This window comes from Octopus bimaculoides, chromosome 3 (assembly GCF_046866305.1).
Source record: "Octopus bimaculoides isolate indiv1 chromosome 3, ASM4686630v1, whole genome shotgun sequence".
Classification (NCBI taxonomy): domain Eukaryota; kingdom Metazoa; phylum Mollusca; class Cephalopoda; order Octopoda; family Octopodidae; genus Octopus; species Octopus bimaculoides.
In genome coordinates, this window is record NC_142930.1 from 115,530,621 (window position 1) to 115,552,157 (window position 21,537).

The window sequence follows — 21,537 nt, forward strand, 5'->3', positions numbered from 1 at the left end:
TTAAATGCAAAAAGAAAACACTTTGTTACAACTGATTTAGTCAGCAGATATGACTATGTGGTTAAGAAGTTCACTTCCTAACCATGTAGTTTCAGGTTTTGTTCTACCATTTGACACTTTGGGCAGGTTTCTTCTATTATAAGCCCAAATAATAGTGCATTTGGTGGACAGAAGCTGGAGGCAATCGTTTATATTTTGTGTTTATGTATGTGTGTTTGTCTTCTTGTGTTGACATCACATGATGGTTGTAAACAAGAAACACTGTCATACTGGAAGAGTCCCTCATTTTCCATCTTCTGTGAAAACAATCTCTGGCCATGGGAAAATATTACTTTTGCTTAGAAACAAGTGAGAGTTGGTGACAAGAAGGGCATCTGGATGCAGAAAATCTGCCTTAATGAATTCTATCAGACCCATACAAGCATGGCAAGGTGGACACTGGTGATAGTGGTGGTGGTATTGGTGGTGGTGGTGGTGATGATGATGATGATGATGATGAATTTGATAATATGGTATATAGACAGATTCAATCAAAAATTTACATATATTATTATTCAGACTAATGAGCAACTTTTAAGAATATGGATAAACTTTTATGTTCCTCTTTGGTATCACCATATATGGTAATGTCATCTAAATAGGAATACATGCCTTCCAACTCATTTTTCTGAATACACTTTTCTATAATTCATTGGAAATACACAACACAGTTTGTAAAACTTAATGTAACTAAGAAAACCATGATAAAGATATTTGAATTGAAGTAATAATTGTCTGCCTCAAAAATGGTAAATACTCTCTTACCAAACTGTATTGCAACTTACTGATATGCACTACATAATACAAGATTATGAAATATATTTGCAAGAAGATATTTTGTTAATTAAGCTTCAAAGGGGGTGGACTTATTAATAGTTTTGAAATAGTCAGCTATTAAATTCCTTTCACTGTTACGTTTGATGATTTGTACTTCTTGTCAGGGTAAGTGACTTCACTTGATAATATCTTCGTTGAGCTTTCTATTCACTTCTGGTAGAATGAAATAAGTATCAAATGATTTATATTTAGATTCAAGAAGCCAGAGAGAAAATCTCCAAGTCCCATTGAGAGACAGTTTCTATTTTGAATGTTTGCACAGAAATACCATGGAAAATGCTAGTCTTTTATCTTTAATTCTAGATAAGAATATTTCTTGATTGACATAGTCAATATGACTGAAACTATTAATACAACATATTCTTAGAGTCTTTAGTCAGCAATTTGGCGAGGTTTTCAGAACAAACTGTGTCAATGAGTCCTTTTAAAGAAATTCCATAAACAATTCAGTCAATGATAGCAGCTTAACAAGTGCCACAGAAAGACTGGAAGAGCAAACTTGCTCTTTTTAGATTTGACAGCCCTTTAAAAACATCATCTTCCTTTTAATATTCATGCAACAAATAGTATCATAGGCTAGAAATTTGAAGGCATGATGCTGGTGAAAATTCCTGTAGATATAGCATCTTTGATCCAAATAAGATGCAGCTACACAAAAGACATCCTTGTGGAGAACTGATTTGCTTCATTATTTAATATTTCTTTTCTAACAACTTTAGTGGAAATTACAGCACAGTTTTTAACTCGAAGAGAAGTATCATAATTTTGAGAATCTTTCGTAGCTATTTGACTGAAGTGAAAACTGGAGTTTTGTTTTCTTCACTAGGCTGAATCATGAATACATTTGCTACTGTACATTTCAGCCATGACACTTTTGATGTTACAGTCTATGATGTGATTTTGAAAAACTACTGTAATCAACAATAAACTCCATGATCAATTCTTTGATTCTTTGATAGCCACGTGCTATGATTTCATTGACTTTTTTTTTCTTAAGCTGATAAAGTATTGTTGTAGGTAGTGCACTTACAAATAGTGTCAAAATTTTAGTGAGGAATAGAATTCACTAGGAGTCTTGGATAAAAGTCACTAGTTCCTTCATAAGTAACTCTATACTCTGATAATGTAAAAAGCCAATGCTTAATGATGTGTAAAGCCTCAAGAAGTGTCAGTATCACACTGAACTTTTAGGGTCATAGTCCATATTTCATACTGATAATTGCAGTTTTGGTAAATTAAATTGATGTGTGAATGACCCAAAATGAGAGTTAGTTTCAATCAAGCTTTAATTTACTAAAAGTTTCACTGACATCTATAGCAAGCTGCAGAGACAGGAGTTCACAAGAGTAAGTATAGCAGTAGTAGTCAGCTGTAACTGTAGTATCATGTAGAGATACAACCATTAATGTTGTCATTATAATACAGCATTACTTCGATAAAATTATTACAGAATGATAGGAAAGAAGCAAGAGAGAGAAAATAAAGAAAATTAGAGAACAAGCAGTAGTAAAGAGTGAGAGAAAGAGATAGGTAGTTGCACAATGCCTAAAAGGTAGAACTTCAGAGAGAACAGTATCTAAATAAGTACCAAAGTAATGTTACTCCACCTTTCTTTTTGTAATTTCTGTACAAGTGATGACATCACGCACACATGCACACACACATGCACATACACACACTTAATGTTACATTTAACAAATTAATACCTAAAAGTATATGAAGCATATTCTAAGTATTATTTTAATCATGCACTTTGTTATTCAATTAATTCTCTCATATGAAGGACATCATTAGTTTTAATTCTAAACCCACAAGTAATATAGCTAGCCATTTTAGTTTGAAAGGAGTCTATTGTAAGAAAAATAGTTTCAATCTGTTGAAATGGATGATAACATTTCTTTGCATTTTTGTTGAAAACACTTAAATAACTAATAATGTATGAAAAATCTTCAAAAGATTTCTTTTTTTGCAAATATAAGAAGAGATATTTGTGAAATCTAAGCAAGGAAGAAAAACAAAAATACAGTAAATTGAACTAAAGTAAGCTATAAAGTTTACTTTGATTTAAATAAGCTATAAAGCTTACTTTGGTTATAAATTTACTACTTTTTCTCATAGAAACATAAAATAGTATAAAGAGAATTAAAAGAAAGCATATCTAGAAGTTGTTTATCAAAAAAAGTTTCCCCAACTTTATAATAAAGTGTGTCATAAAACGACCTGAAGTATACAAGAAGAAATATATAGGGGATAGATGCATTTACTGGTGGCTGGATTTGTAGAAAAATAAAGACAATTTTATTTTTCATTTGAGTGGGGTCAGCAAAATATAGCCCCTATAATTACTTCAGTTGATTCAATGAACTACACCCAAATCCTTCATAAAAATGTTTCTCTGCTTAAATAAAAAAGCAATAATAAGCTTCAATATTAATTTTATTCAGAATAATGAAAAATATATACAGAAAGAAAAATGAACAAAAAAATTTGTTATTGTCTTTTTTGAAAAAACTGTAAAAAGTATAAAATGAAAATAAATTACTTCAGTATTTTTTTTTTATTGCTATCAGACGATTTATGTACTGAAGACAAAGAGAGTGGAAGTTAACAGTGTGAAACAGATAAGGAAAGTATGAAGACGAGAGATACAATAAAAAAATACAATAATACGAGACCAACTCAATGAAAGAAGAAAGATAAATTTATTTTCTTAGAGAACTTGTTTCAATCATTTAATATAAACTAAGAAATATAATTGGAAAATTCCATGCAGCTGATTAGTTTTTAAATTTTCTTTCTTAAAAACATAGGTTTCAGTTAGAATACAATCTTTATTTGTCTATTCATACTGGATAATGACTATGGTATCATTCATGCATATGTCTAAGAGTTGTTGACAATTCCAACACAGATAACTTTTGAGAGAGAGTTTGCCAAGACATGTGAGTGTGTCAACGGTTTGAAGAGGATGATCTTTCATTATAAAAGCAGGTGGTTCAATAATATTCCTTGTGAGGTGCTGGTTGGTACTTCAGTTTTCTTTTTGTACAGATGATGAGGCCAAAGTCATAGAAGGCAGAAAAGGACATGTTATACACTGCTGCATCTCAGACTCTGAGCCTGCACCAAGGGTCTCTCATGACTTTCATTTAACGCTAAAGACTTTTAGGTAGATCATTAATGTATCTGTGTAGTATTTGCACTGTCCACTGCCCAAGCATTCCACAACTACCAACTCAATATAGAAACAATATTTTGGAAGCTATTCATCATCCACTCAGGCGATGTGACCAGACAAGTGCAACTAGGTCACATACAGGAAAGTGGGAATGCATACTGGTCAGTGCAAATGCGTTTGAACAACTTGGTGTCTGGGAACTTGTTCAGCCAATGAATGTGCAGTATTTTAGACAGACAACTCAGAAGATGAAAATTTGTTAGGCTTCTTTACAAGCCTGCTATAGACAGACCATATTTTACTGGATAAAACTTTGATAAACAACAGCTTTTGTAGACTTTCATTTTGGTTTAGCAGTTGAAGTCCTCACTCATGGAAACATTCTTACAAAGTGTACTGAAGGTAATGCTGGCTTTGGTATTCCTGCAACTGACTTCAATGTTGTATTTCTGAAAGGAGTACTGCCAAGGTAGGTGAATGTTTCAATGGTCGGTAGAGCCCAATTTTTGAGTGTAGGTGCAAGTACCGCATATTTCTTGTGAGGGAATGGTTAATAACTGGCTTTAGTTTCTGAGCAGATAATGAGGCCAAATTCATAGAATACAGAGAAGAACCTGTTCATGTGCTGCTGCATCTCAGACTCTGAGTCTGCATTGAGAGCAGTCATTCATAAACAGGAACTCACACACTGTGTCCTCCTCTATTTTGGAGTCATCCGGATGTCTTTTCAAGTTGAAGAACTTGTCAATTTGCAATCATATGGTGAAGCCATCCCCCACATCTTGAAATCCATCGGTTAGCATGAATTAGAACACAATAAGAATTATCCAAATATGCATATTAAAAAATGACAATAAATCAATAAATATGTTAGTAAACATTCAAATACTGATATATTTTTTAATAATTGTCTACTGTAAAATATAGAAGAAATTATAATTATTTTCTGACCTGGATATTGGACAGCCAACAATTCTGTTAAGCATTACTGTGGTGTTCATGGTTTCAATATCTTTAACAATGACATTAGTAAAACCTATAACTTCTTCTAGAAGAATGTTCAAGACATGACTGACAATTTGATGTGATGCCCTCATGCTGCTCTCAATTACTATTGGAGCTTTATGGTTGTTTGCATTGTTCTGAAAGCTTCGTCGATAACGAGCCATTAAATCTGAAAATAAATAGAAATAATAATTAAGAAAATGTTCTACACATTAAGTGGAAACTACAACTAATAATTAATATCTTATATATCCTTAGGTTTCTTTAACCAAGCTTAAATATTAATGCCAGGGAAAACATTATCATTGAATATTAAGTGATAATATGAAAGAAATATATACAAGATAATTAGATTTCATAAGAAATTAATATGTGAAAAATGCACCATGACATAATGTGCAGAATGAAAATAGAATATTGGACAAAGAAATAAGATGTATTAATTAATAAAACTACTATTTTCCATAATATTAGCCTCATCTTTAGAATGTGCATTTACAATGTTTATATTTATCCTATACGTGAATTTCTGATTATTCCCAAATATTTTATTTCTAGAGCATGCATGCATGTATGTATATGTATATATGAATGTATCCATTATTCAATTTATTTCAAAATTTCTTGCCAATAGAGAAAGAGCTAGTTTCTAACCTAGATCCTTCAGTGGAATTTCAAAATCAACAACAAGGTATGTATGTATGTATGTGTATGTGTGTGTGTGTGTGTGTGTATGTATGTATGTATGTATGTGTGTATGTATGTACAGACAAACATGATTTGAACTAGGAACCATTATTTTTAAACTCATGGAGATGACATTCTTATCCACTGTCATAGGTACCAATGCTTTAATACTGCTCACTCTAAAGACGAGATTAATAGACCAAAAAATTTTAATTGTAATGATGTTTCACAATTGATTTTGCTTTTTAAATTGCCAAAAGCCCAAAGTTAAGTAACTAAAACGCATGAGATCTTAAACAAAGTCATAGAATTAAATCCAACAAAATATTTACATTATCTCGACTAATAAAAATTTTTAACATGTCATATGAATTAACTTTTCTGGGTTGTTGATGGAGTCTACAATAAAAAGAACAAAGCAAACAAACAACAACAACAACAACAACAATTGTTATGCTTTCATGAATATCATTAAGTTATTTTTAAAAAAAACCTATACAATATAAATGGTCACAAATGAAGACCCAATAAAGATCTTGTTTTCCTAAGATGCTGTAAAACAGCTCACAGTTTAGTCCATGAGCAGGAATTTGGGAAGAAGGTTAGCTTCTAATACATTAGTTTCAATTCTATAACAAGAACAAACATATAATATGATTGATGGATTAGAAAAAATATACATTCTGGTCATGCATCTTCATTCTGAATAATGCATATTAAGTGTGTTTGTATAGATGTATATGTATATATATTTCCATGTGTCTGGCATATTAATAAATTCATTTTAGCAATATGCTATGGAATATTTGCAGATAACATTTCAGAAAAGAAATATTAAACAGATATGGAAAAATGAAGATAATATTTATTGTTATATTGCATTCAAACTAAAATGATAATAAAAGAGATAAAATATATAAGAAATCTTTCTGATATACGGGACTTTAAGAGCTAACTTTGTGTCCTCTGACATAAAATAAATTACTGTAAAATGTTTTTATAAAGGCAATTAAAGCAAGTGCTTAGAATTTTTTCTCTTAGAAGAGGAATGATTATTTTCTTTTGCTTTTAAGATGCAATTTTTCTGTTTATGGTATTAATAGTACTACACTGAAAGAAAAAAAAAACATTTAGCTCAGTTTAATTTACAAGAAAAATAAATACCATAACAACTCAAAAAGAAGGCGATTATATATAAAAATTGATTTCCCAACTGCTTTTTACTCAAAATGTCTGGAATTTTAATGTGGCTGTCAACAACAATTTCAAACAGAAAAAAATTGCAGTCAAGAATTGTGATGCATGCTCAGTAACAGAAAATCACCATGATTTATACAGTGCTAGTTTCTTTTTTTTCTAATTGTTTCATACACATACACATGGGAGAAAACGGGTCTCCCAGAATGACTCAAAGGGACCAATCAATCTAGCAGACAACATTCTTCTTCTTCTTTAGGTGCCACGTCCAGAATGTAGGACATAGCCGATCATGGCCTGTTACAATTCTTCATTCTTTGTTTTCTTTGAGTTCTACTTTCTGATGTTTAATGCTTTTTCCTTCCAACCAATATGTCAAGCTTGAAATCCATATCATTCTTTTTTCTTTGCTTCTTCTTCCTTCAGTCTTTCTGGTCATTACTAAATTTTCCGGGTCCTCTTTCCTCATCACATGACCAAGAAATCTCAGATTCATGGCCCTTATTTCATGAAGAAGTTTCCTATTTATCACAGCCTAGGTCTAGATACTTTGTCCATGCTATCCTCAATATTCTTAAGAACCACCTTTCACAGCTCTCAAAGCACTTTCTCATTTCAAATGTTATAGACCATGCCTCACTTGCATACATCAGCACAGGGTAGACATTGTAATTCAATGTAGTTTAAACAGACCTTGACCTTGGGTCTTGATGCTCAGAGTATGATTTCTAAAGATTTTATATAATTCTGAGAATGCAAAATACAACATTATTAAGAGCACCCAGAGAGTGCAAACCTCCACCAAGGCAACATCAATGTCCTCTCAACGATAAACCAGAGATGATTATTAAAATGAGAATATCTGAAATAAACTCAACTGCTCTCATAAACGAGAATACTAATAATGAACCCCACCATTTTCGAAAATTAAGTAAAGAACAGGAAACATAATCCAGACCCCCCCCCCCAAAAAAAAAAGAAAAAACCTCCACTACACTGTAAAGTGACTGGCATTAGGAAGAACAATAGAAGCTGAAGCAAAACTGAGAAATTGGAGCAAAACATTGTCTTCCACTCTCCTGAACTCTTCAAACTATCCAAACCATGGAAAGCAGATGTAAAATTCATGATGTGTGTGTGTGAGAGAGAGAGACACACACACACACATACACACGCACACGCACACACACACACACACACACGCACACATATATATATCCAAGTGAAGGCTGGTGATGTATTAATAGATGTTATGGTGAGGAATATGGCACAAGTGAATGCAAAAACCCAGTCTTCAATGATGTTAATGTACTAATCACAAATAACAAAAAATAATGAACTGATAAAATACAATAATTTTTGTTACGAATTTATAAACTTTTTTACATATCAGGACAAAATTTGTTTTAATGTTTACACAAAATTATTGTTTTTGAATATATTTCAATAAATAAAATATATTGAAACCATTGCAAAAACTCTTAGAAAAGTGAAATACAGTTTGCTAGTATTAGATATTTGATTAATGTAACTCTTTCAAAGCTAATACACATTCAACAGTTTTTATAAACCTTTCAATATTGAAAATAAATAAAAACTTTTCACATGATTTTGAATTGGAAGAGAAAAATATTTAAAAAATTTATAAAAAAACTCCAGTAAAAATCCATCATAATATAAAGATTATAGTCGAACTGATCATTATTATTAAAAATGTTAATGATATACATGTAAATAATAACTTCTATCAAATGGAAATACAGAATGAGTTGAAGAAGAAGCCTTCTCTTTTAGACAGAAGAGTATTTCAATCAATAATGCTGGAAAGTATCTGCAGCAGTTAAAATATCTTGCATTGGAGAGTAAAGGAAACCTTTTGTTCTTAATGATTGAATAGAAAACATGATTGCGTACCGAAGTAGTCACATAAATAAACAGTTCAGCTAACACTTGAATGTATGGGCAGCTAAGATCTTTAGAAGTAGCGTATTCAAATACAAACATTTAAGGTTATATCATTGGTAAATAATATTAAGCCTCTCACTTTCTCTCTCTCTTCCTATCTCTATGTCAGTATATAATACACACTCACACACACACATACACACACACAGTTTAAATAAAATTATTATTGGTCTGTTTATAGAGAAAAATATAGCTGCAAGAATTCTCTTCTCTTAACATGAAATATGTCTGGCAAGATGTTTATATAGTTAGAATTATCTATGAAAAAAATTGTTAGAAGTAATTTTTTTCAGAATTATTTACTAAAGTTAAACAAACAGTGTTGGATATTCTCTCTGGTATACTTTCAAAAAAGCAGTAAACAATCTGTAATGGTATAGAATATTTTTAAAATATAAAATACTTTGAAAAACACTTCGTTATAAAACACTACTAAAGAAATTCACAATTTACTCTGAGGTTGGTGCAAAAATAAATACACTTTTTGTCGTTTGAAGCTTATTTTAGAGCAAACTTTTATTTAACCATATGCAACATACCATTTTGAAGCATAGATTTTTGCCTATTGATTTATGTAAATGATTAGTTTCTCTATTTATTCTTGTTTATTCAAGTGATTTTATTGTATAAGTTCAATATAAAGTGCAAAGCTGCAGAAACTGGTGACAATATCAACCAAACTTTTTTGCTTGAAGACTATCAATAATCTACTGTTCAACATTGATTCCAAAACTTTTGTAGTGGAAAAAATAGCCTTGAAGATGAGGAAGATCAAGGTTAAGCTTATACAATTGATAACAGCCAAATGCTTTCCTTAATTTGAAACTTCTCCCAAATAAAGAATGGTTGCTACAGTTTTAGTCAACATAATGCAAATTTATACAGCAATTCCATTATCACTGCTTTTTATCTAATTCAATCCATATTTTCAAATTAACTTAAAATAGTCAAAGAATATGATAACTTAATGGTAAGCTGTAGAATCTTGGTGTGCCATAATAAAGAATTGCTGTATTCTATTAGTTGCAACCCACAACACTTTAGTAATTTCCTGGATAACACAATAAAAAAAAAAAAAGAATAACTGCGTTGCAATAGTAGATTAAGTTTTGATACGAAACAATTCCAATCATAGAGAATCTCTGGCAAATGTTATTATTGTCTCCAAGATAAAATCTATGCATGAATATTTTATAAAATGGAATGTAAAGCAGAATTTCATATCAGTAATTTATAATATTTCTCTAAAATGTTTCAACAGGGGATATTAGAAAACTCTCAACTTACAACATTATAATTATTTTTAAAAAACAGTTAACCTACTTTACAGTGTACTCCTTAAAACCTATCAAAACCAGCAGAGCTCCTTGAGACCTAACAGCATCCAATTCTTAAGAAGGAGGTGCATGTTATCAAGATCTCCAAACTCAATGAAACACTTCAACAAACGTTACAATATTTTATTTTACACCTGATAAGTCAAGAACAGGTTCCTAAATAAAGCCTAAGAACAAGATGAATGGGTTAAAAAGATTCAGGTGCAACAATGATAAAAATGCTATGGAAAAGAGTTGACTCTTTGACATATGATGTACAGAATATACAAATACAAAGTTAAATCAGTGCAATACACAATATGTTAGATGAAATTTCAAACAAGAGGAACCAATACTGGTATTTTCAAAAAATATTATTTTTGTAACAAATGAATACGCCTAAGTGATCATATATGTCTGAAACACAGTAATAATAACCCAAAATTGATAGTTATAAATCTATTGAGAATTGAATGGTAATTTTGTACAATATTTGGTTCAGATTTTACACAAATTATTTTCTACGTATGAAATACCGTCTGTTGTAGTAGATGGGTTTCTTCAATGGCTTTCAGAAGCACAAGTGACTGTATATTATTTCTTTTAACTAGTCTTATGCTGACATAAATTGATCAGTTTTGCAATATATTTAATTTCTTTAAATACTGATTTAACAACAACTCAGAACATGGCAGTGTTTAATTCAAATCCATATAACCATTTTGCATTTATTCATCTTAAACTTCAAGTCTTGGTGTTAATATTTATATGAACAACTTTAAAATCTAAATGTGTGTGATTTTCATCAAAATAGTAAAATTCAGGTATAAACAATGGAACCTAAATATTAAAAATTTCCTCATCATCCCTGGCTTTATAAATTTACAAATTTTTCAAGTCATCTTTTTATCAAAAGTTATTTTGTCATGTACTGGAAAGCAGATACATAAATACATATTAACAGAGGAATTGTGATACTCAAGTAATAGATTCTAGCATATTAGTTTTAAATAAAGTTGAGTTAAAGGTAACTGAAAATCAGAATGTAAAAAGATGTAACTAAATATCACAAGACATTTAGTCTAACACTCACCATTTCTGCCCACCATTAGTCTAGCTTTTATTTATAACAAAAACAGAATTGGTAAAATCAATAGAGCATCAGACAAAAAATTTTATATAGTGAGTTTTACTCCTGCCATAGTGAACTTAACCTTTCACTCTTTTATGATCAATAAAATAAAGTACCAATCAATTACTGGAGTCAATATATTCACTATAACACTGGCCCAAAATTTGTTACATTGTGCATATATTAGAAATCAATGACATTAGGTTTAGTTTTTTTTGCATCTACTTTGATGACATATTGCAAGTAGTGACCTAAATTTCATTTGTTGCTATTCTCAACTCCCTAATCTAATATTTTATATATATATATATATTGATATACACACAGTAGGATCCCACATATGTAAAACAGTGTGTTGTAAAGCTTTCATTAACTGAGATTATCAATGCACTTAGTAGACAAACCTCCCTTTATGACTGTTTCAAATCTAAAATCAATGGAATAACTAAAATACATTCAGTTAATCAAAACTTTTGAGGAAAGGATAAAAATACTGTGTGATTATGATTTTATTTTTAACCCTTTTGATACCATCTTACTGTTTTAAAGTTATATAAATTAAAAGCTTCTATCAAATTTTAATGTTCATTTATTTTCTCAACAATAGCTTAATAATAAAAAAGTCATTTTATAAGGTCCTTCATTATTTTCAAAATGAACTGAAATAAAGAAAGTATATTTCAACAGAATTCTAACACAAAGGTTAAAGTTGGCCAGTGAAAGCAAAGGATGTTTCAATGTTATTAGACCTTCTCATCTAAATATATTCTAGTTAACTAAAAGACACAGAATTTACTAGTATTTATTGAAGCTGTCAAACAATTTAAACTGTACATCTCAGATGACTTCTTTCTTATAGCTTTCTTTCTATTATTCTCAAGACAAACCTATCTTCTTTAAGATAAATCTGTCTGTTAGGCCTATGAAGTTGATTTCCAGTCTATGATATGGCTGCTTATGTTTAACTTACTCTAACTCAGTCAGTAAATGGACAAATATTTAACACATCTATCAGATTTCCTTTCTCTTTTTCTTTTGGTGGTGGTGAGAGTTTAGTTACAGAGAGATCTATGTAAATTGCAAAAGGATTTAGTAGAGCCAGTTAATGCAGAAGTGAATAAGCTAACATTATAAATGAGAAATACTTTCTTTCAACAAATGTAAATGCTGAGAAATGTCAATTTTGTTTTTAGAGAGATCATTCTTTGACAAGATAGATAGATGCACATCAAGAGTTAATGAACCAAATCTAAACTGAGATAGCAATCTGTAGTGCTGAACAATGTTTACATCGTATTAACTTCATGTTTCATGTGAAAGCATTTGAAATCCAACTGACCAGTCTCCTCCAAGCTTCCCTGTCCTCCGTCAATTCTGTAACACATTTTTTCAAGGTTGGTGTCCTCCAGCATCTATTACCCATATATTCAACAAAGTCTCTTCTTTTACTATGTACTGGTTTCCATAACAATAGTTTACATACAACTTCATCATCATCATCATTTTGTTGCCAACGTTCCACAAGCTTAAACCTACACTGTTGGATGTTTTATTTATTTTTTTTTTAAGAACAGCATATTTCCATATAATGCACTATTTGCTAAATATTGCTTCCAGGAAATGTTCTTCACCTTCCTTAACATCTTAGTATAACCTGCTTTCTATTACTTTTGTAAGTGTCCAGTATTTAGATCCATATATCAGTATGCTTTCTACTGCAAATCCAAAAGAAAAGTACTTTGAAGTCATTCCCATAGATTTCTTTCCCATATTGTGGACATCTTGTGCATTGCTGACCATGTTGATTCATTTCTTTGCTTTGTCTCTCGTTGAGCTTTCTATCCCTGATCCCAGATATTTGAAGTCCTTTACACCCTTTGATGATTCAATGTGTTCTTTTAGTTGATTGAAAACCATAAACTCGGTCTTATCATCATCAACTTCTTATTGAGGTATATTTAAAGGATTTGTGTAAATTACTTATAACATTTGTTGTTCAGAATTACTACAGGCTTTCTCTCATCTGAAAATTCTATGAAAGAAAGTGGGATCACATGATATTCTTGTGATTACTCCCTAATTCATCACAGTTGATGTGATGAGCTAGGTTGATAGAGATGATGTGAAGGAATAGCAATAATGTTACATTTGAGAGAAATATATACTTATATAATAAAAATCAGCTTAGCCACAATAAACCTGAGAACTATCACCAAAATATGAGCATGAGACAACCACACTATCACTCAACTTGTCAAATGAAGATTTATAGCTAATGACTGAACAAGAGACCAGTCAGGGATTCTGGAGAACAAGTAAGACAACATACATAAAAACAACACTCATGGGCATGCACATATAAATTTAGTTGAATGAAACCAATGCTTGTGACTAATAGTAATTTCTCTCACTGCTAATACACTGTGCTGTGTGTGTGTGAGTGTGGATGTACATGGTCTGATGAATAAGTATCCGGACTGTTGCCATGGTAATGAAGCCAAAGCATGCAGAGTTAAGCCACTTGGCACTGATTGACCTTAAACTCTGCTGTGCATGTGCACTAAGTTTTAAAGTTCTAGTTCACTTCTGCTGTTTACAGCAGTGCTAGGAAGGAGGGTGTAGCGTGTGATTGTTGCATTGACCATGACAGAGACAGTTGAGCAGAGAATCTTCATCAAATTTTGCCAAAAGCTTGGCGATACCTGCTCAGAGGCCTATGCAAAGATTTCGAAAAGTTTTCATTGTTCTCAGCACAATCAAGGAGAAATCTTGTGCGACTGAAACCTGAGTGTCTTTTTGGTTAGCTGAAAGCAGTTTTGGCACAAACTTTGCAGACATGCATCTCATACCCAAATCTTCAGAGATAATGGACTGAACTGAACTGTAACTAATATGTAACCATCCTCTGACATCTCACGGATGGTGATTTGACAATTTCTCCTCTTGGTTTCATGCACATCTGCAATGTTCCTCTCAGTTCTGCTGGTTGCAGATCTCCCAGAATGTTTGTCAATATCGACATTTTTTCAGCCATCTTGGAAACGTCTGAACCACTCATACATTTGTGTGCAGCTCATACACTCCTCTCCATACACTTTCTGCAACTTTACATAGGCTTCTGAGCAGGTATCACTATGACAACTTTCTCTGTCATGGTCAATGTGACATTCACACACTACACACCTTCCTTCCAAGCACTGCTGTAAACAGCAGAAGTGAGCTAGAATGTTAAAACTTAATGCACATGCACAGCAGAGTTCACAGTCAATCTGTGCTAAGTGGCTTCACTCTGCATGCTTTAGCATTGTTACTATGGTAACAGTCCAGACACTTATTGATTGGACCTGGTACTTAGACCAGAATTGAACCCACAAACTTTAATCATTAGTATGATACTCTTCTTTTAAAAGAAGATAATGGAATTGAAATCTGTATTAAAAATAAAGGCCTGGCATTATATTTTACTCTAAACTATGCATACACTGAAATATGAGGCTGAAGGACTACTACAGAATACACTGATCAAAATACAGTGTACTTTGACTAACAAAGTGTAAGGTTAATACTAATTCATTTTTTAAAGATCTTATTAATAATTCATCTCAGGACTTCATATATGTTAGACAACATAAAAAAGAATGAATAGTTACAGATATACTTTTGAATGAGGAAATAGAAAGTGTGACTACATTTGAAAGAATGATAATTTTGTTAAAACCAAATAGGATATTCAATAAAATATTCAGTGTATATTTAAAATTAAATTAACATGTCTATCCACAAATATATCAAATTTAATTTGACATTTCATAATGTAAGCTAGTTAATTTGAATTTGATAAAATAATTTTATGACCGAGATATTTGAGAGAAAGTAGATGAACATTTTCATTGATGAGTGTATATAGATTATTTTTATGTAAAAGAGAATTTAATCTATTAAATGATATATGTAAAGCATCTTCATCATAACAATTACTCTATTTATTGATTTCATATCAGTGTTGGATATCTATTTGTCTTGATCTGGTAACATTTTCTCTGTGTAACCAACATTTCTCAGATGATTCTCTTAATTAGCCACTCCTACTTTATCTTTACTGCAGTTACTTTTATTATTAAACAACTAAGTTTATCTCTTTTGTTTTCTTCACCTAGCAAGTATCATCCATTAACATTAGATCTGAATGCAAGTGTAGTCTTTGTGTATATATTGATCAAGACAACAGATGTTTTGATTAATATGTAAAAGACTAAATATCTGGTAACTCCAATTCCTTGGTCCTCTATAACAATTGCAGAATCTCTAACTTAATACCCATCTGTCTTCACACGGAATGTACAAATGCCTCAAAGTGTGTCCTTCATAAAGTTTCTTGTATATTTATAGGAGCAGTTTCTCCAGATTGTTTTCCCTCAGATGAAAATGCACCAGCAAAAAGATAAATGATAGTACAATGAAAATTAAGAGATCAACACTTTAAATATTTAAACGGCTACTTCTCTGCAAACACTTGTGTGATATCTTAAAAGGCAGAACAAATCAAGAGGCTTAAAAACAGGAGGTTATCCATCTGCTTACTAAATTCCTTCTTGGGGTTATTATTGCTAGTACTAACCTCATATTCAGCACTCTTAGGAATTACTTAATTAACATGAAGTACTTTGGAGATTTAATGATCTAGAATCAGTAAGTAATTAAATCTCTCTCAAATTACACTCTACCAGCTTAAATCAAGTAGGATACACTGGATAATATAGTTCCTGATATAAGAAAGATGAGATGTCTCATGCACATTTAATTTATAAGTCTGCTGGATTAGATTTGGCTGGAGGCTAAACAACAACATGACAACACATTTAAGTCACTTTTCACACATATTTGTCCTGTGGTTTATCAGACTTTAGTGTATGACATATTGTAACAGTTATCTGGGTAAGAACAATATAATTGTGAAAATGCTTCAGAGGGCACATTCTACATGTTATTTTAAAATACTATTGGGTTTCACATATGCAATATAATGTAATACAAACATGCCTAAAAGGAGTTTTTAGCAATTAATTGTGTAAATAATCTCAGTTAAATTTTTGCAGTTTACTACAAAACATATGAGATCATCTTACTATATCTTGGTACATCAGTACAAAAGAAAGTTATTTGTAACTAATCAAGAAGGTTCTTTTAGCATCTGTGTTTCTACTTCATGCTATAAATTGAAATTGTTTTGTATGCAAACCAAATTTTACCTGTTTCATATTCCTTGTAACTACTTCCATTCTTCTCTTACTCATTGCTTGTTGCCATAAATCAATTAATGATAATGAAGTTATACCAGTAATATTAACAATAATTGATATATCTGCTCTACCATTAAGAGCTGTGGACTGACAAAATCAGAAGACTGTCATATCATGAAATCACCTGCAGTATTTATTTATATTTTGAATCTTCAGCAAGGCTGTCTATGGGTTCTCATCATATATATACCTCTCTGCCAAAATTAGCTGCTATTGTGCTTGTGTTAGATACTATTATTTCGATTATTGCAAAAGACCTGAAAATTCTATTTTAAAAACACCTATAAAATTCTACAATGCTTTAAATAAGAATTAAAAATTACTTTACGTTACCCAAAATAGCTTAGAATTCAACAATGTATAATTCATTAATAATGATGCTAAGTATTAAAGTTATTAGAAAATACTGTTTATTTATTAATAACACTGGAGTAATGCAAAACTTAAGACTGGATCTTTGTAAATGTCTGTACCACATTTTTGATTCCAATTCTGTTCATTTCTCTCAAAATTCTCACTCAACTGTAGTTAAAACATTCTATGAGAAAAACAATTTTTTAAATGCCAGTACCAGAAAAAAATATTGCAAGGGATAGGTGTCAACCATTAAGGAAATGCTTTTAACTTAATTTAACACTTTATTTTCCACTGTATTTAACTTGCTTATTTATCCTTTTGAAGTTTTCATGTTTGTCAATACCATACCCAAGTGTCAATTAAGGAATAAAAATTAACAATCATTAAAATACAAATTTTACAACTGCTAAATGTACAAACTTACTAAGATAAATATTTCTCAATCCTCAATGGATGATTATTTTTTATCAAAGCTCAATTACTCAGTTTTGTTACTCGTTAGGAAATTTTAAGAGGTATCCAATTGTTTATATTTTTTGAACTTCAGTGAAAATTTCACAAATACTATACTGTTCAATTTCTTTTTGGCTTCACATGTACAGATATATTGTAAGCTACTTTTCTCATCTTTACAATGTAATATAACATTCTGACCAACATTTCAGCAATAATGAAAGCTAATGTTCTGGTTGTCATTCTCAGCACCACCTAAAGCATAGCTGTTATCCATAAGTTCATAAGTAACAATGTTCCTTCTTTTTCTCTGCTTGAAACTTCTATAAAATATTGAAGCATGCATATGTATGTTCCAGCTAATCAAGACAAGAAACAATCTAATTGCTGTCCAAATATCCTCCAAGCAAATTCTGTGTTGGATATGATAATCACATCTCTTCTTACAATAGTTTGAATCTACAATCCACTTCAAAGGTCACAAATAATTCACCTAGTGAAATATTCAGTAATGATAAACAGCAGAAATCTTTTAATTCGAATAAATTTAGTAAAGATGACTTGAAATATCATAAGAACAGTTACTCAAATCGGGTATAAAGGATGTGAACTGATTTCCCCCCACCTCTTTTTTCTCAATATCAATGATTTCTTGTCAAACAACCATAACTATATACATTCTTACTTTGATTACACTAATATCCTTCACCTGTCTCACAAAGTGTAACTTTAACAGCTCTTAGCTACCCTAATTACATTTTATTGATATTCTACAATAGATTCCTAACAATGTCAAAACACACATATAAACTATCTCCACAAAAGATTAACACACTGATTAAGCATTTCAAAGTTTGAAACAGTAGAGTCTATCAAATAAAAATGTGTGTGTATATATATATATTGAATAGTTTTCATATAGATGGTGTAAATTTACATTGAGACAATCTTATTGTATGCTGTGTTGAATTTTTATAAATTTAATTTAAGTCAGACATGAATGTAGAAGGACTTGCCAACTTTCTTAAAATTTATTTTCTTCATAATCTCTTTATCGATTTTATATTTTGATACTCAGAACTGTTAGAATTTAATACATTTTTTGTTTTTTATTTAAACAATACAATAACATGACAGAATTTTAGGGATAATCAACCTTCTCATAGTTTAATTTTCATAATTATACACCAACATACAGAAAAATCCTAAATTTTAGGCTGCAACCTTATTTATGAAACAAATTAACCATCACTAGCCACATAAAAAGAGATAAATTTTCATTGTAATTTACTATCAAATTATTTTTAATAATTCTGAAATGCCTAAAAGTGGTATATTGGATGGAATTTTTGAACCGTCGAAATCTCGCCCTAAAACCAAGGTTTTAAATACCAAATATTTTTTAAAGATTCTTTTACTTGTTTCAGTTATTAGACTGCAAGCCACACAGGAACACCACTTTGAAGAATTTTAGTCAAACAAATTGACCCAATACTTATTCTATCAGTATGTCTTTTTTGCTGAACTTCTATGTTATAGGGACATAATCACACAAACACTGATTGTCAATCAGTGGTGGGGAACAAACTCAAATGCACATACATACATACACATGCACACAAATAGACACAGTGCATGCCTGCACACACACACACACACACATAACAGGCTTCTTTCAGTTTCTGTCTATCAAGTCTATTGATAAGGCTTTAGTCAGCCCAAGGATATAGCAGGAAACACTTGCCCTAGGTTTATGGAAAGCAAATTTCTTACCACACACCCATACCAGTGCCTAAATCTTAACAACTCATGGTCTTTTGAAGCTAGAAAGTCAGAGTTTTACAAATTGAAGAGAATATCAGCTGTGTACCTTACTATAATATGACAATATTACACTATATTGTAAGTAAATAATTTGATTCAAAAGATAAAGTTATACTTGACACCATGTTAATTCCTGTTAAATAATCTATGCTTAAGCAATTAGGTTTTAATGCTTGTGTCACACCAGCCAGACACATTTGGTGCATATTTATGGTAGGTAAGTGACAGTGTTTTGCCATTATTTGAACTTAGTTGGCCTAAATTTAAAACTAAGACTGTATTGCATTGTAGTGAACTTAAAATAAGCATTTTACTGATCATTAATATACCTGACATTGCACCTGTTTTAAATCGATCTAAATTAAACCTTTCCATCAAAATTTCATTAATTTAGTTTTTAAACACCAGCTTAATAATGATATTTTACTAAATTCATTATTTTTTTAGATTAAGTGACAGAAAGGCAATGTATTTCAATAGAAATATTGTAAGAAAAGAGTTAAAAGACTTTTGAGTCTATAACTCTTCAGCAGTAAGTGCCAGACATCAATGCATCAATGACTACTGGAATATCATCCTTTTCACCAAGTAGAAACTCTTATAACTATCATAACTTTTATATACTGCAGGTTACAACTGTTGGTTTTGCTCAACATATATCAAAACATGCTGAAAACATGCTTCCTTTGCCTGAAAAATCTCATACATTGAATCAAGAGTAACACTTGAAACTTACTCTAGTGAAACAGTGCCAGGTAGTCTGAAACTGTAAGTACAACTCAATACCTACATTTTATAATAAACATTTTGGATTCATTTTGTACACTCAGTGACTTATATTCTGATACATATGTTACATTATTATGGCTATATATTGTGAATTTTATAGTTAAGACGAGGAAATTTCAGTCTCTAGTGATTCTGTCAAAATATAATTGATGCAACTTTTCCAAAATTTAATTGATAATATCATATTAGCAACTTCTCTCCATTGATGTTCATGGCAGTTAATAATAGAATTTATGAAATAAAAATATTTATCTTCGCATTTAGAAAAGAGAAAGTATATAATTAAATAATTTAAAATTATATAAAGAAATTAATTTTGGTATATTCTAAACTATTATTACACAGTCAAATTCTCAACAATAACATGTGTGAAAATTGCAGATACAGAAACTGAAAGGGAAGTTGTATAACTATCAGGAAAACTGGTAAGTTTTCTCTGAAACTTGTTGCCTACCCTCAATCCAATATTCTCAGTGGTACCTACCACCTAGTAGAAATATAATTCACAAATTCAAACGGAGGTAGTGTAACAAAATTAATAACTGTTGTAAAGGTTGGCAGGGCCAGATACGGTTCTACTGTCAGTATGGATCCATTCTCATGGATATCATGTTTGAAAATAAGGCTAAAATTTACTAGACAAAACTATAGTTCATCAAAGGCAAAGGTTTAAGAATTAATGTATATGTACATTACACACACACGCACACACATATTAATCTTTTGTGACACCTTATTTCCTTCCTTCATTTCCCCTCAACTTAAATTATATTCTCTGCATTCAGCTCATTCCATATCTCTAATTATCTTTCACACTATTCTCATTCAAGCATACTTACCTATCCATCCACCTTTTCTGTATCTCTGTCCTGGTCTTTCTTTCATATCCACTTGGTACCTTGACCACATGCTCCTCCCCACCTCTCTCTCTATCTCTCCCTCCCTCTCTCTTTCCAACTCTTCAGCAAGATACCTGCTCCTGTCCTTATTTCTTTATTGCCCACAAGGGGCTAAACATAGAGGGGACAAACAAAGACAGACAAAGGGACTAAGTTGACTACATCGACCCCAGTGCGTAACTGGTACTTAATTTATCGACCCCGAAAGGATGAAAGGCAAAGTCGACCTCGGCGGAATTTGAACTTAGAATGTAATGGCAGACGAAATACTGCTAAGCATTTCGCCAGGCGGGGTAACGTTTCTGCCAGCTCGCTGCCTGCTCCTGTCCTTCTATTATACTTTCTTAACCCCACTGAGTTGAAGGGGCCTGTCTCATGGATACTTGTTGACCTCATCAGTGCAGGTGCCATGAAGAGAGCACCCAGTACACTCTGTGAAGTGGTTGGCATTAATAAGGGCATCCAGCTCTCAAAACCATGCTAAAGCAGACATTACAACTCAGCACAGCCTTTTGGCTCATCTGTTCATGTCAAACTGCTCGATCCATGTCAGCATGGA

At 31.4% G+C, this 21,537-nt stretch overlaps 1 protein-coding gene across 5 annotated transcripts in view; it reads right to left on the bottom strand.

Moving 5' to 3' along the window:
* Window positions 1–21,537, bottom strand: part of LOC106880693 (uncharacterized) — a 550,491-nt gene that overhangs the window by 279,883 nt on the left and 249,071 nt on the right. For all 5 annotated transcript variants that reach the window (XM_089349496.1, XM_052966175.2, XM_052966174.2 and 2 more), the window contains one exon: window positions 5,006–5,228. In XM_089349496.1, the coding sequence (XP_089205622.1) occupies window positions 5,006–5,228 (223 nt within the window). The remainder of the gene's footprint in view (window positions 1–5,005; window positions 5,229–21,537) is intronic.